The sequence below is a fragment of the Athalia rosae genome, chromosome 2, assembly GCF_917208135.1.
Source record: "Athalia rosae chromosome 2, iyAthRosa1.1, whole genome shotgun sequence".
Lineage (NCBI taxonomy): Eukaryota > Metazoa > Arthropoda > Insecta > Hymenoptera > Athaliidae > Athalia > Athalia rosae.
The window spans coordinates 27,681,243-27,693,938 of record NC_064027.1 but is presented as its reverse complement, the minus strand read 5'-3'; the positions used below and the strand labels follow the sequence as shown (position 1 = coordinate 27,693,938).

Below are 12,696 nucleotides of genomic sequence, written 5' to 3'. Positions count from 1 at the left end.
TGTCTTAATTTTTATGCTCCCAACAGCGAATAATTGATGATTACTCGATCGATTGCACGAGTAGATGATTTTAGCTTTCAGATTGAGATTCCTGAGTTGATTATATGTGAAATTACTCTTGAAGAGCCAAAAAATAATTCGGTTTTTGACCAAATAATAAATCATTTTTTTAATTGGGTTTAATATGCTTTTCTTACGTATTTTGATCTCAGGAATTCGAATCTGAGAGAAAAATTGGTCTATCTCGAAAATTGACCGAGTTATCGCCGATTTTCAGCTTTTTGGGGTCAAAAATAAAAAATTGATTTTTTAGACTATCTTGATGTAATTCGAGCTCAGGATTCCGAATCCGAAAGAGAAATTGATCTATCTGCAAAAATGACCGAGTAATCCTCATTTTTTCGCATTTTTTGGTACAAATTTGAGGATATCTCGGAGGGAAAAAATCGTAGCTCAATTTGGACGACGGATTCGTGTTCCTGAGGTCGAAATACGTAAGAAAAGTGCCATACGATCAATTTTAAAAAATAAAAATTTTTGGCCAAAATTTGAGATTTTTCCAAGGGGTACCCCTTACGATTTTTTCAAATTTTGGCAAAAAATTTTTATTTTTAAAAATTGATCGTATGGCACTTTTCTTATGTCTTTTGACCTCAGGAACACGAATCCGTTGTCCAAATCGAGCTACGATTTTTTCCCTTCGAGATATCTCTATTTTTATGGTGAAAAATGCGAAAAAATGGGAATAACTCGGTCATTTTTGCCGATAGATCAATTTCTCTTTCGGATTCGGATTCCTGAGCTCAAATTACATTAAGATAGACTAAAAAATCAATTTTTCATTTTTGACCCAAAAAAGCTGAAAATCGGCGATAACTCGGTCAATTTTCGAGATAGACCAATTTTTCTTTCAGATTCGAATTCCTGAGATCAAAATACGTTAGAAAAGCATATTAAACCCTATTAAAAAAATGATTTATCATTTCGTCAAAAATCGAATTTTTTTTTGGTTCTTCAAGAGTAATCTCCCATATAATCAGCTCAGGAATCAGAATCTGAAAGCCAAAATCATCTACTCATGCAATCGATCGAGTAATCATTAGGTGGAATTTTTTTTGCTGGATGTACCCCACTTGATTAATTATTTATTCAAAAAACGAGTGGGCTACCTCAAAATATCAAGTAAAACATTTTTTCCACATTTGAAAAATTTTCTTTTTTATAAGGTACAAATTCTGCCTGCATGCTAATTGTAAGAGAATAAGAAAAAAAGAATATTTTTTCAACCCACTCCATTCAATATATCTATAGTACGTACAAGTTTTGTCACGATGATGCAACTAAAAATTTTGGGTCGTCACAGAAATTATACATTTTGTTACTCGAAAAAATAGTCCCCGAGCGAATAGGTTCCCTGTAGAATTCAACATTTTCACGCATCTCGACTAGATAGATAATATCATCTGTTTTTCTGTTAATTATGTTTTTGGATTCGAATAATTTCCCAGCTGATATTTGAAGATCAGGAATAAAGGCAATAACGGCTGTTACAATCGCAATTACGTATCTTTCAGCAGATGGGTATTATAATGTTGATAGTTGAAATGAAAAAAACGTAAATGCATGAAATCATATGTTCGTAAATTCGATTTTTCATTCGCTGAGAACTTACAATGCAAGATATACGTCGCCAATAGTTTTCAATATCGTTCGAGCTTTTATATGCTCGAACGAACTCCTTAATACCTACATTATTCGCTTCGCGATATTATCATTTAAGATTAAACCGTGAATTTTGAATTCAATTTCCCTAAGAAATAAAATATCTAAATCACACGCGGCTCCATAAATACGCGACGAATTATACCATACCGTTGACTCTGATACCGCACGTGTGATGTGGTCATTTTATCGTGATAACAAAATTTCATTACGAGCGGGAAACAAGCTTCTAATGTTTGCTGCAAATATTCTATTCGTCTCACTTGGCGGATTGACGTTGAACGTAAAACAAAAAAAAAAAAAAATGGGGGAAAAAACGGGTAGGAATAATCAAACTTTTTGTTCCCGCAGTCTGAGGTCGTTGAATAATTGAAAGTCACGTGAAGTTTTTCTGTTTTTCTGGTTTGTCTGGTTTTTTTTTTTTTTTTAGTTTCCTATCGAGTCGAGCACGTCTAGCCCTCGATAACGAGTGGAAGAATCTATACTGCAGCATCCGGTTCGTTTAGCTGGTACCATTTTCACGCTGGGAGTTTGGAACGTACGTTAATTTTCGAGTGCCGGTATACATTAACTGATCAGCATATAACAATGGTATATATTGTTGACCGATGCATTTGCTAATTTAAACATCACGTGTACTTCGATTGGTCTGTTTGGCGACGCGTTGACGATTGAAAAAAAAAAAACAAAAAAAAAAAAGCAATCGTTGTGCAAATTGATACACGTGAACATGTATCCTATGCCACGAAGTATCATTATACGTAGTGCATAAGAAGAGACAACGTTTGTATGAATAAAATTAATATCTAGTTTATCCGTATGGTATACGATAATTGGAATTGATTTTTGATTTATATTTTGCCGCATGTTATATATTTTGCGTTAATTAATTAGCACGATATTTGCTGTTGTTTTATTATTTCTCATGCGATATTATAATGAACCTCGGATTCGTTTGATTTGCCGATGAACTTATGCAGATCGTCGTCTACTTCGATGTATGATATGTGCACTGCATGAATAATTCTTTTCCTTTATTCTTCTCATCGCCGTAGACGAGTCCCAAGTACGTAGCAAATGAGAATGGATTTTTCCGTTGAATTTTTTTTCGCGTCTCTTATTTTCGATCGATTAACGTGATATTGATATTTGACGAATTTTTTCCGACTCCATTTTACAATATTGAATATTACTTTCACGTATTAGCTTCGAATATCGATACAATTCGGTGTTAATCTCGGCGAGTAATACAGAAAGCATTTCGTGCATCTCGAGAAAAAAAAAATCGGTATTTCAAAAATAAAATTTCAACTCGTTATTTTTCGGGTCACATTTTCACTTGCTACGTGTACGGATATGTGAGCGATGATCGAGCGCCGTATCAGAAGGCGGTCGTTGAATTTGCATGAGTTTTAAGGACTTCTGAATGGTTATAAATAAATGAAAAAAAAAAAAAAAAAAAAGAACACATGTTAAATATATTTTTGGGATATACAGAGAGTTGAGTGTATTCTTATCCCGAATAGCAGAAACGATGGCCGATTCACGCGGCTCCAATCCGATAAGTCAGTTGTGGATAGCGGCGGTGTCTCCCGAACCAGACTCAGAGTGCCTCTACGAAGAGATATCGGGGTTCTCGGGCGGTCACGCGGATGCGGAATTAGATATAAACGAGGAGGTCGCAAGTAGTTACGGGGATCGTCGAATAAACAATAACGAGGAAGAAGGGGGAAGAAGGGCCGTTGTCGAGTACACGTCCAGAGTGGAGGAGCAATATGTGGTGCGAGGGAGCTACGGGGGGTCAGGACAAGGTGCCGCACTCGACGCGGCTGCCACCCTCAAGCTGACGAGGGGGCGAACCGCTCGCTACGTATCACCCAATTATCAATACGGCGGTCATCATAACATTCAACGGTCAAGCGGCAGGTCAACACGCCAACATCTCGGCCGTGGCTCCTTCAGTAATGAGACGCAGGAAGAAATACAAGAGGACGATGAAGCCACTCTTAGGGAGTTGCTTGTAAGGTACGTCCGTACCTCCAAACAAAGAAAACCACAGAAAAAAAAAAAAAAAAAACGAAAAACGAAAAACGACATCATCCCCTATACTTATAATTATACCATCCTCTTTCTGTAACGCTAAGTATTCAATCCATCGTGACTCTCTATTATATATAATTGCTGCAATATCGATACAAGAGATCGAGACGAGACACGTTCGACTTATGAGATACATACAATTTCCTGTGCACTTTGATGAGACTCGGATAGTAGATGATATATGAAATTCAATTAAGCTCAGACAATTACAACTTCCATTGCCTTAGGCTAACGAGTAAATAGATTTGGACCTCTGTAGCTGTATCAATTTAGTTCATCTCTGTATAGTCGCGGCTAATTTACGGTACAGCGTGTAATATATCGACGCTCACCAAAATGCACAGAGTTCAGATTTCAAACAGATAATATGCATCCCGATCAAATCAGTTTACTAGATCACTGACTTCGAAGCGATTATAACATATCACATATATACATATATACATATATATATATACATACACACATTTCGATAAAAGATAAAGAAATGCTCCCTCGCTTATCATTAGGCTCTATATTATTATATCCAAGAATGCAATGCAAGGCCTAATGCCTGTCTGTCATGTACTACATAAACATACGATTCCACACGCTCTTGCCCTATTCTTGTACATATATACTGAACACCATTGATCACGAAGAAAAAATAGAAAAGATATAGAAAAAAAAAAAGAAAAAAAAAAACAAACTATTGCAAACATTTCGTGATTATAGAAGACATGCAAATTATTTGGCTGCGGCGCTCGCAGGCTTACCACTTTATTGCTCATTTCATCGGACCATTATACCCTACTTATATACTGTATATATATTAATATGTTCATCAGAAAATCACGCCAATTTTTTATGAAATTCTTTTGCCTTTTAGTCTCGATAATCGGTAAAAAAAGTGATGGAATATTCAAATTGCAAGCTAGCTTTCGGATCAGAGCGAGACAACTTTAGGCAGGGGTGAGTAAGCTGGCGGTGCGTCGCACGATCAAAAGTAAAAGAAAACAAAAAAAAAAAGAGAAGAAAAAACAAGATTTTTTTTTTTTTTTTTTCAAATTTGAGAGAAAAAAGAAATGAAAGAAAGATGAAAACTAGACAGAATCGAAGAGAAAATGTCAAATTTCTAATTGCGAGTGAATAATCCATCTGATATATCTGACTGAACCACGACTGTGTTTCCAAACTAGGTAAAAGTTTACAGAGTGAAATAGAAGCAGGGCAGGTGTGATCGGCCCCACCCAACTGCACCTACCTTCTACTTTGGTTGGATCACCACTTGACCCCCACAAGCTGTGCATTCATTCAGAATCATTGATTGGATTTGGTGATAACAAAGCAAAGCAAAATATTGAGAGTGAATCAGACCGATATACAGAAATCAAGAGGAGTTAGTGGGGAGGCATAAAGGCTACTGTAGTTTCGGAACACAGCCATGGTCTCCCTACCTCCCAGGTACATACCTACATCATCACTGCATTAAAATACTATCCTTTCATTCATTCACTCGTTCACTCGTTCATTTGTTCATTCGTTCATTCGTTTATTCCGTTCCTTCATACGTCTTTACAGTCATTGTTATATCGATTCGTTTATTATTTTCTACACGTTTTCGCTCACAACTTCTTGACGATTCTTTATTCAAGTATACAGATATTATCGCTTTCACACTGTGTACACCAGTGAGAATATATTAGTTGAAACAAAAAAAAAAAAAAACAATTTCCATCATACGTATGATTTCGTGGATAACGTGAAGCCACCTTTTTCCAAAAAAATTTCACCAGAGACTTTCTTACCCAGTGATTGTTCTAGAGAAATAGAAATTCATATATATATTTTTTTTTTTCTTCATTTTTTCACTTCTCGGTGAGACGATCTACCGATTTTCGTGAAATGTTGGTTTTTTAAAAAAAAAAGTAAAGAAAAAAAAAAGTCCGGAATACCTGGACTCGAGTTCTTTTTACCCAGGCACTCGAGTCTACGATCTAAATGTAAATTAATTACAGTCAGCGTTACGGTAGTCTTCAGCAGGCACTGTGTAAAGAAAGATCTTGTACTCTGCATTAAAATATTTCCAAGTACGTAAATCACATAATAACGATAGTAATGATAATATTAATAATAATAATGACAATGATTATTCATTTATAACTCATAGAAATAGACTACTATTCTCCACCCTGTGCACAGTTGCAAGCTATCGTAGCATCCCACCTCACACTCATAATATACACACATTTTAGAGATGCTTCTAGTGGCATTTGTAATTATTTTGTCTATGCTGTTTCTGAGTATACTTATACTATGAGAATACTATCTGTACGCATATCCCAACTATGTGACCCTCCTTGCTGCCGTTTTTTCGGTTTTGTCCCCCTTAGAGCCTGGGAATGTTCGAACATAGAGTATATTGAATTACATATATATATATTTGAAAATAATTTTCTGTGACTGGAAATATGGCAGAGCTTTTTCAAACGAGAGCTCGAATGTTTTGTAAAGATATTTTCATTAGGGATTTCGTAGCTGGCCTTGGTTTAGTATGTCAATGTGTGCCACGTCGATATAATTTGACGAAAGAACGAAAGAAAAAAAAAAGAAACAAATATTAACAATTCAAAAATTAAACGAAATTAATCGTCGAATCGTAATTATACCAATTGGGCATTGGATTTGACAAAATGATATATGCACAGTCTGCAGAAGCAGGTCAGCGTGATGAGTATGAACTTGAGTGCCAAGCTGGACGAGCTGCAGCGGGGTGACCGCCAGCTAGAAACAACTGTTGCACTATGTGAGATTCGTACCCAACTGCAGGAACTCACGAAAAGCGTTGAATCTTGTCAGAGCGAAGTCAGTGAAGTTAAACGTGACATGGTTGCGATCAAGGTAGGTTTGCTACCGTAAAATATTCGGAAAATTCAATCGGTTTTTCATTACACGAAATTATCCCATTTCAACGAATTCTTGCACACCTATTGATAAATTTTTACAATTGACCGCAGCACGAGCTAGACACGGTTCAGCAGGTCAAAGAAGAGATAGAAGAATTACGAGAGTATGTCGACCGCCTCGAAGAACATTCCCATCGAAGGAAGCTCAGACTCCTTGAACAGGTGACCGACGCCTGTACCAAAAAACGATTATATATTATTTATTCACTTATTTATTTGTTGTTATCGTTATTATCATTACATTGAAATGTTACTTTTCATTATTTACCATCTGTTGTATACCGATGCGATTATATCTATTTATATACATATTTGTTGTCATCTACGGTGTGCATATCACACATGTATGGATACATAATACACTATTTATTTCTATGTTTTTATTTATTTTACTATTTACCCTTGTTGATGAACATGGTTTTTTTTTTTTTGGTTTTTTTTTTTTGGTTTCGTTTTTGTTCCAGGGCATGTGTTTCCAATAATTTTGTCGTGCGTTTTTCGGAACTCGAGAATAAGTCTCACTCTTCGAATTAACATTGGTTTGAATTATTTCGAACGTAAACCGATTAACACCTCATATCTTTTAGGGGCTGACGTTGTTCCTGTCGTATGCAATTTTGGCAGCCGTTGTCGGGATGCTCCAATTCGGATACAACACCGGTGTCATCAACGCTCCGGAAGTGGTAAGGAAACCACCCACCCCCCCTAAGGATCGCGATATTTCCAGACAGCACATTTACGCGAGCTTGAATCGATTTTTCTTTTCTTCGTGTCAACAGAACATTGAGAACTTCATGAAGGACGTATACAAAGACAGGTATGGGGAAGACATTGAGGAGAACGCAGTTAAGAGGCTGTACTCGGTGGCAGTTAGCATATTCGCTATCGGTGGTATGCTCGGAGGATTCAGCGGAGGGATGATTGCCAACAGATTTGGCAGGTGAGTTTTTAACGAATCCGTACCGAAGTTGATGATATCGCATTTACACATATGTATGTATGTATACCGTCAATAAAGCTGGCTAGGTTTCAGACGTTGAAGTGGGCATTGAAAGTCTATTTGACACGGATAAAGTTCAGGTATTCATTATGGCGATGGATGTGCCGGCGAAATAATGTAGTCGAAGGCTTTGGATTCGAACCCGCTTTAGTTATCGATGTTCGATTAATTTTGATTTTTAAAACGTTCAATTACTTTTGCAGAAAGGGGGGCTTACTGCTAAACAACGTGCTGGGCATCGTCGGGGCATGCCTTATGGGTTGCACCAAGATTGCCCATTCTTATGAAATCCTGTTTCTTGGCCGGTTCATCATCGGTGTCAATTGTGGCTTGAACACCTCGTTGGTTCCCATGTACATATCTGAAATAGCACCACTTAATTTGAGAGGCGGCCTGGGCACGGTGAACCAGCTCGCTGTTACGGTGGGTCTCCTGGTCTCCCAGGTTCTGGGCATAGAGCAAATACTCGGAACAGACAAGGGATGGCCCGTTCTATTAGGTTTGGCCATTTGCCCTGCCATTCTTCAGCTACTGTTGTTGCCTTTTTGTCCAGAATCTCCCAGGTAAATCATCCGATAAATCACTCCTTTGTGCGCCTATGTTTTACTCTGTTCAATAACGCTATTCTTCATCCACGTTTTTCGCAGATATTTGCTCATCACGAAGCAATGGGAGGAAGAAGCGCGAAAGGCGTTGAGGAGGTTGAGAGCTAGTAATCAAGTAGAAGAAGATATCGAAGAAATGAGAGCAGAGGAACGTGCTCAACAGGCAGAATCTTCCATTTCAATGACAGAACTTATATGCAGTCCGACGTTAAGGGCTCCTCTGGTCATCGGTGTTGTCATGCAGCTATCGCAACAGCTGTCCGGTATTAATGCGGTGGGTATCTCGTCATCGAACGAATGTTCGCACTCCGTTGAAAAACCAAGTCCGTACCGTGATCATTTTTTTTTTTGTTCACAGGTATTCTATTATTCTACAAGCTTATTCACCAGTTCTGGATTGACGCAAGAAAGTGCAAAATTCGCAACGATTGGTATCGGAGCAATAATGGTTGGTATGACTCTGGTCTCGATTCCGCTAATGGACAGAACGGGACGACGCACACTTCATTTGTACGGCCTCGGTGGAATGTTCATCTTCTCTATTTTCATCACTATTTCATTTTTAATAAAGGTAAGTGTCGATTGAAAGGGACGAAGTGAGAAAAAAAAAAATTTCCATCACTTGCCTACATTTTCAGAGAACAGGCAACAGTTTCGATTATAAATGATTTTTTTTTTTCCTTTTTTTTTTCTCGTATAAACTTAGCCCTTGAAATGCAGACGTACAAGGCTATATATATATATATATATACACATATGAATGAGTACGTCTATATGAATACCAATGACTTGTCGATTCTGATGAATTAATGTAGGAGAGAAATATATCGGATTTAATTATCGTTAACTCACATATCATAAATTGCTGTACATAACAATTTATACCTCTGTACGCTTCGCCACTCTGCCTCACAAGTACGAGAGGTGTTTCTAACACTTTGTTCACAGCTGGAGTGCAGCACTGCACAGACTGTGAGATAAAAAACCAAAGAACAAAAGAAAAGAAAAATTTATTTATAAAAAAACTATCACCGCTATTATTAATGTATTCACGTCACATTCATATTAATTTAATCCCGTCATTCATATAAATTGTAAGATACCACGCCCTGCATGTATTTGATATATTATGATTTGCGCATCATGTAATTCTTCATCATATACAGACGACACGGATTTTTATGCTCCAACAAATATCGATTCTATGACACGATATTGATACACGCATGCTAATTTATTTCTTGGCACACTTTCACGCTTTTTTTCACCCTCCCCCCTCACCTCCCCCCCCCCCCCCCATCTCTCTTGACCTCTTTCGTGACAGTCTGGAGGAGAGTTGTATATATCACCTCTTATCTATGTTCTTTTTTTTCTAGTTTACTAAAAAGCATCAGCTATTTCACATACTACTATATATAACTATATATATACTTCACGTATTAAAATATCGGTCTCTGTGTTTAATTGCAATAAGAAAAAAATGTACGCTACAACTCGATACTGGCAAATGACAAATTTTCATACTTGAGCTTGAATATCAATTAAAATGTTTGTTAATGATATACCCACCGAATGACACTTGTAAGCTGTAATTGCTTCGATCAATGCAAACGTTGCTCTTGATGATTCATACGTACCTATAATATACCATCACCTTACACACAAGGTTGAACAGCATGCCGCATGTTAATTTTAATTGGCGTATTAGTTGTTATAAAGTTATAATTTAAATAAGTAGCTGAGCCTCCTCCAGCTGCTCAGGAAAGGAGAACTAAATTCTACCGCCTGATAGGAGTTTTTCGGTTACGTACAGGAAATGATCGACTGGATGTCTTACCTGTCCGTGGTGTCGACGCTTAGTTTCGTGGTATTCTTTGCCGTGGGACCAGGCTCGATTCCATGGATGATCACTGCGGAGCTGTTTTCACAGGGTCCTAGACCAGCCGCTATGTCTATTGCCGTACTCGTCAATTGGCTAGCTAATTTCTTAGTTGGCATAGGCTTTCCAAGCATGCAGGTTCGTCATTCGATTCTGCAGTTAAAAAAAAAAAAAGAAAAGAAAAGAAAAAAAAAACATTTACAGCCACGTTGTAAGATATCAGTCCAATCAGTTCTAGTTTGAAAAATATTTCAGGCGATAGGTGATTCTGACTTTCGCATCCTTTCACCTGTTATCTCATAGAATAGAATTACTACCAAACCTTACATCTTTATTCTTTACAATGCCATAATGAAAATTGGAATGAAAGCTAACGTTCAATCTTCGTTATAGACTACTCTCGACAACTATACGTTCCTGCCATTCAGTGCATTCTTAGCTATCTTCTGGATCTTCACCTACAAGAAGGTCCCTGAGACCAAAAACAAGACTTTCGAAGAAATCCTTGCCTTGTTCAGGCACGGTAATGACAGGTACGCTGACTGCATTATACATTCAAATCTTATTCACAGTAAATGACAATTTCCCTTATTTTTCTCAACAGAGATATGCTTTATTTCTTCTAAACTTAAATTTCAATTGTCATTTTCAAATTGTTATTTCGATTGAGATAAATTCGATCTGTCCATAAGTGAAACGAATTTAGAGTTTTTTTTTTTTCCAATTTTCTTCGAATAGTTGTCAAGTATTGAAACTGGAGTAAATCAGTAATTCTGATCGCTATTTTTGTTTTATTTCGTAACAGGAGCAGTTTGCGGGATAGCAGATTATATGGGTAAGTCTTGTAAAGAGAAAATTTTCGTTTCGTAATTGTCGTCGCTTTATATTCATTTTTTCATTTAAATTTACAGACGTTTGACAGCATGAATGAATTCAATAAAGGCATGATAACAGCCAATGTAAATGAATGAGGAATAACCTTTCATAAGTTATTAACAGTAAAACCCAATGCCATACATAGAATTGTATCAATTTAAAAATGCAATTGTGTATTTCGTTCATATTATCTTTCGTGATAATTGGCTGTGAAATATTTTAATTTTTTTATTTTCCAAAATGCTAATTTTAATTGTTACTTTCTGATTATTATTAATGCTTTAGGATAATATTTCAATTATCAATGATCGAATCAAGGATTGAATGCAGTACAAAAAAAAAAAAAAAAATCCAAAAATCCAAAACTATTCGAAAATTAAAAGCGATTGTTCATATAAGTTGCATATACATATTATTATACGTTAAGGCATGCTCTCGACTTATACTTATTTCGTGACAAAGTTCTTCTCTATTTATTCAGCCTAATTGCGGGTGAATAAATGAAGAGAAAAGAACGATGAAAGAAAATAAATTTATAAAATCAAAAAAAAAAAAAAAAGAAAAGCAATAAACTACCATACATATTATTGTTGCATGGACAACTATACCGAAGTGCAGTTTTCTCATCAACAATCTTTGTCTCTGTCCCTGGATATACATTTCACAGTTTCTCTTAGTTATTCCGGGCTGTTATGTGACTTTTTGATTTTTTTTTTGCATTTCGTTTCTTTGAATTATTCATGGGATAAAATATAACCGATGATGATATTTGGAAAAAAGATATCGATTTCATTTGCATAAGTTACATGAGAGCCCAAATGACAAAATCCCGGAGCCCTATATACAATGCATCTGTTAGCATGCTCCTCATCTTACTATACAATCCATTATCAGTTTAACAAATGAGGGGGAAAAAATTAGACGAAAAAAAAAAAATAATCAGAAAAAATATGATTCAAAATGAAATAAAATGAATAAGTATTCGAGTGTCCATGTTGATAGCTGCAGGCACGAAGGCTATGCGCTGTACTATGCGAGTGCATGTAATTAGTGCTTATAAATAATTGTTGGGCATTACATTATATGTTAATAAGGTATTTATACACTTATTGTTCGAATTTAAAACCAAAAAAAATGCAGGAAATTGTCAGTAGCCAATTGCCAAAGGTGTTCATGATGATTGACGATTCATTGATTTTGGCATGCATATTTTCACATGAGAGTAATTAAAAAAAAATTCAAATTACTTTTCATTGAGATGAAAATTAGTTATCTCTTTATATCATTGTGAACATCTTTACGTATACATAAATATTTACATATTTTGTTCTATCCTTTTCTTGTTTCTTTGATTTTCTGGTTTTGCGTTATTGTTAATATAGCGAATTCAAATCCTCATCCTTAACATGAAAAAAAAAAAAATTGAAAAAAATGCAGTCGTTATTAGATTATTTTTTATTTATGTTCTGCTGATTAAGGTTTTGCCGAAACATTCAAATCATATATTCAAGCTTGTTGTTGAAAAATGAAGCTTTACACATTATGATATCAATAGACAATCCATCCTTT

The 12,696-nt window shown here is 36.0% G+C and overlaps 1 protein-coding gene across 12 annotated transcripts in view; it reads left to right on the top strand.

Annotated features, from left to right (window-relative positions):
* Positions 1 to 12,696, top strand: part of LOC105685801 (glucose transporter type 1) — a 30,433-nt gene that overhangs the window by 8,003 nt on the left and 9,734 nt on the right. For 3 of the 12 annotated variants that reach the window (XM_012400222.3, XM_012400219.3, XM_012400223.3), the window contains exons 3-13: positions 3,249 to 3,747; positions 6,510 to 6,702; positions 6,819 to 6,929; positions 7,355 to 7,450; positions 7,547 to 7,707; positions 7,971 to 8,330; positions 8,415 to 8,646; positions 8,731 to 8,943; positions 10,165 to 10,389; positions 10,645 to 10,784; positions 11,057 to 11,086. In XM_012400222.3, coding sequence (XP_012255645.1) covers positions 3,257 to 3,747; positions 6,510 to 6,702; positions 6,819 to 6,929; positions 7,355 to 7,450; positions 7,547 to 7,707; positions 7,971 to 8,330; positions 8,415 to 8,646; positions 8,731 to 8,943; positions 10,165 to 10,389; positions 10,645 to 10,784; positions 11,057 to 11,086 — 2,252 coding nt within the window. In that variant the 5' untranslated portion in view covers positions 3,249 to 3,256. Of the gene's footprint in view, positions 1 to 2,152; positions 2,261 to 3,248; positions 3,748 to 5,000; positions 5,266 to 5,868; positions 5,892 to 6,509; positions 6,703 to 6,818; positions 6,930 to 7,354; positions 7,451 to 7,546; positions 7,708 to 7,970; positions 8,331 to 8,414; positions 8,647 to 8,730; positions 8,944 to 10,164; positions 10,390 to 10,644; positions 10,785 to 11,056; positions 11,087 to 11,162; positions 11,687 to 12,696 lie in introns of those variants that run through there. The other 9 variants (XM_048650933.1, XM_048650932.1, XM_020852227.2 and 6 more) reach the window with 9 other exon arrangements.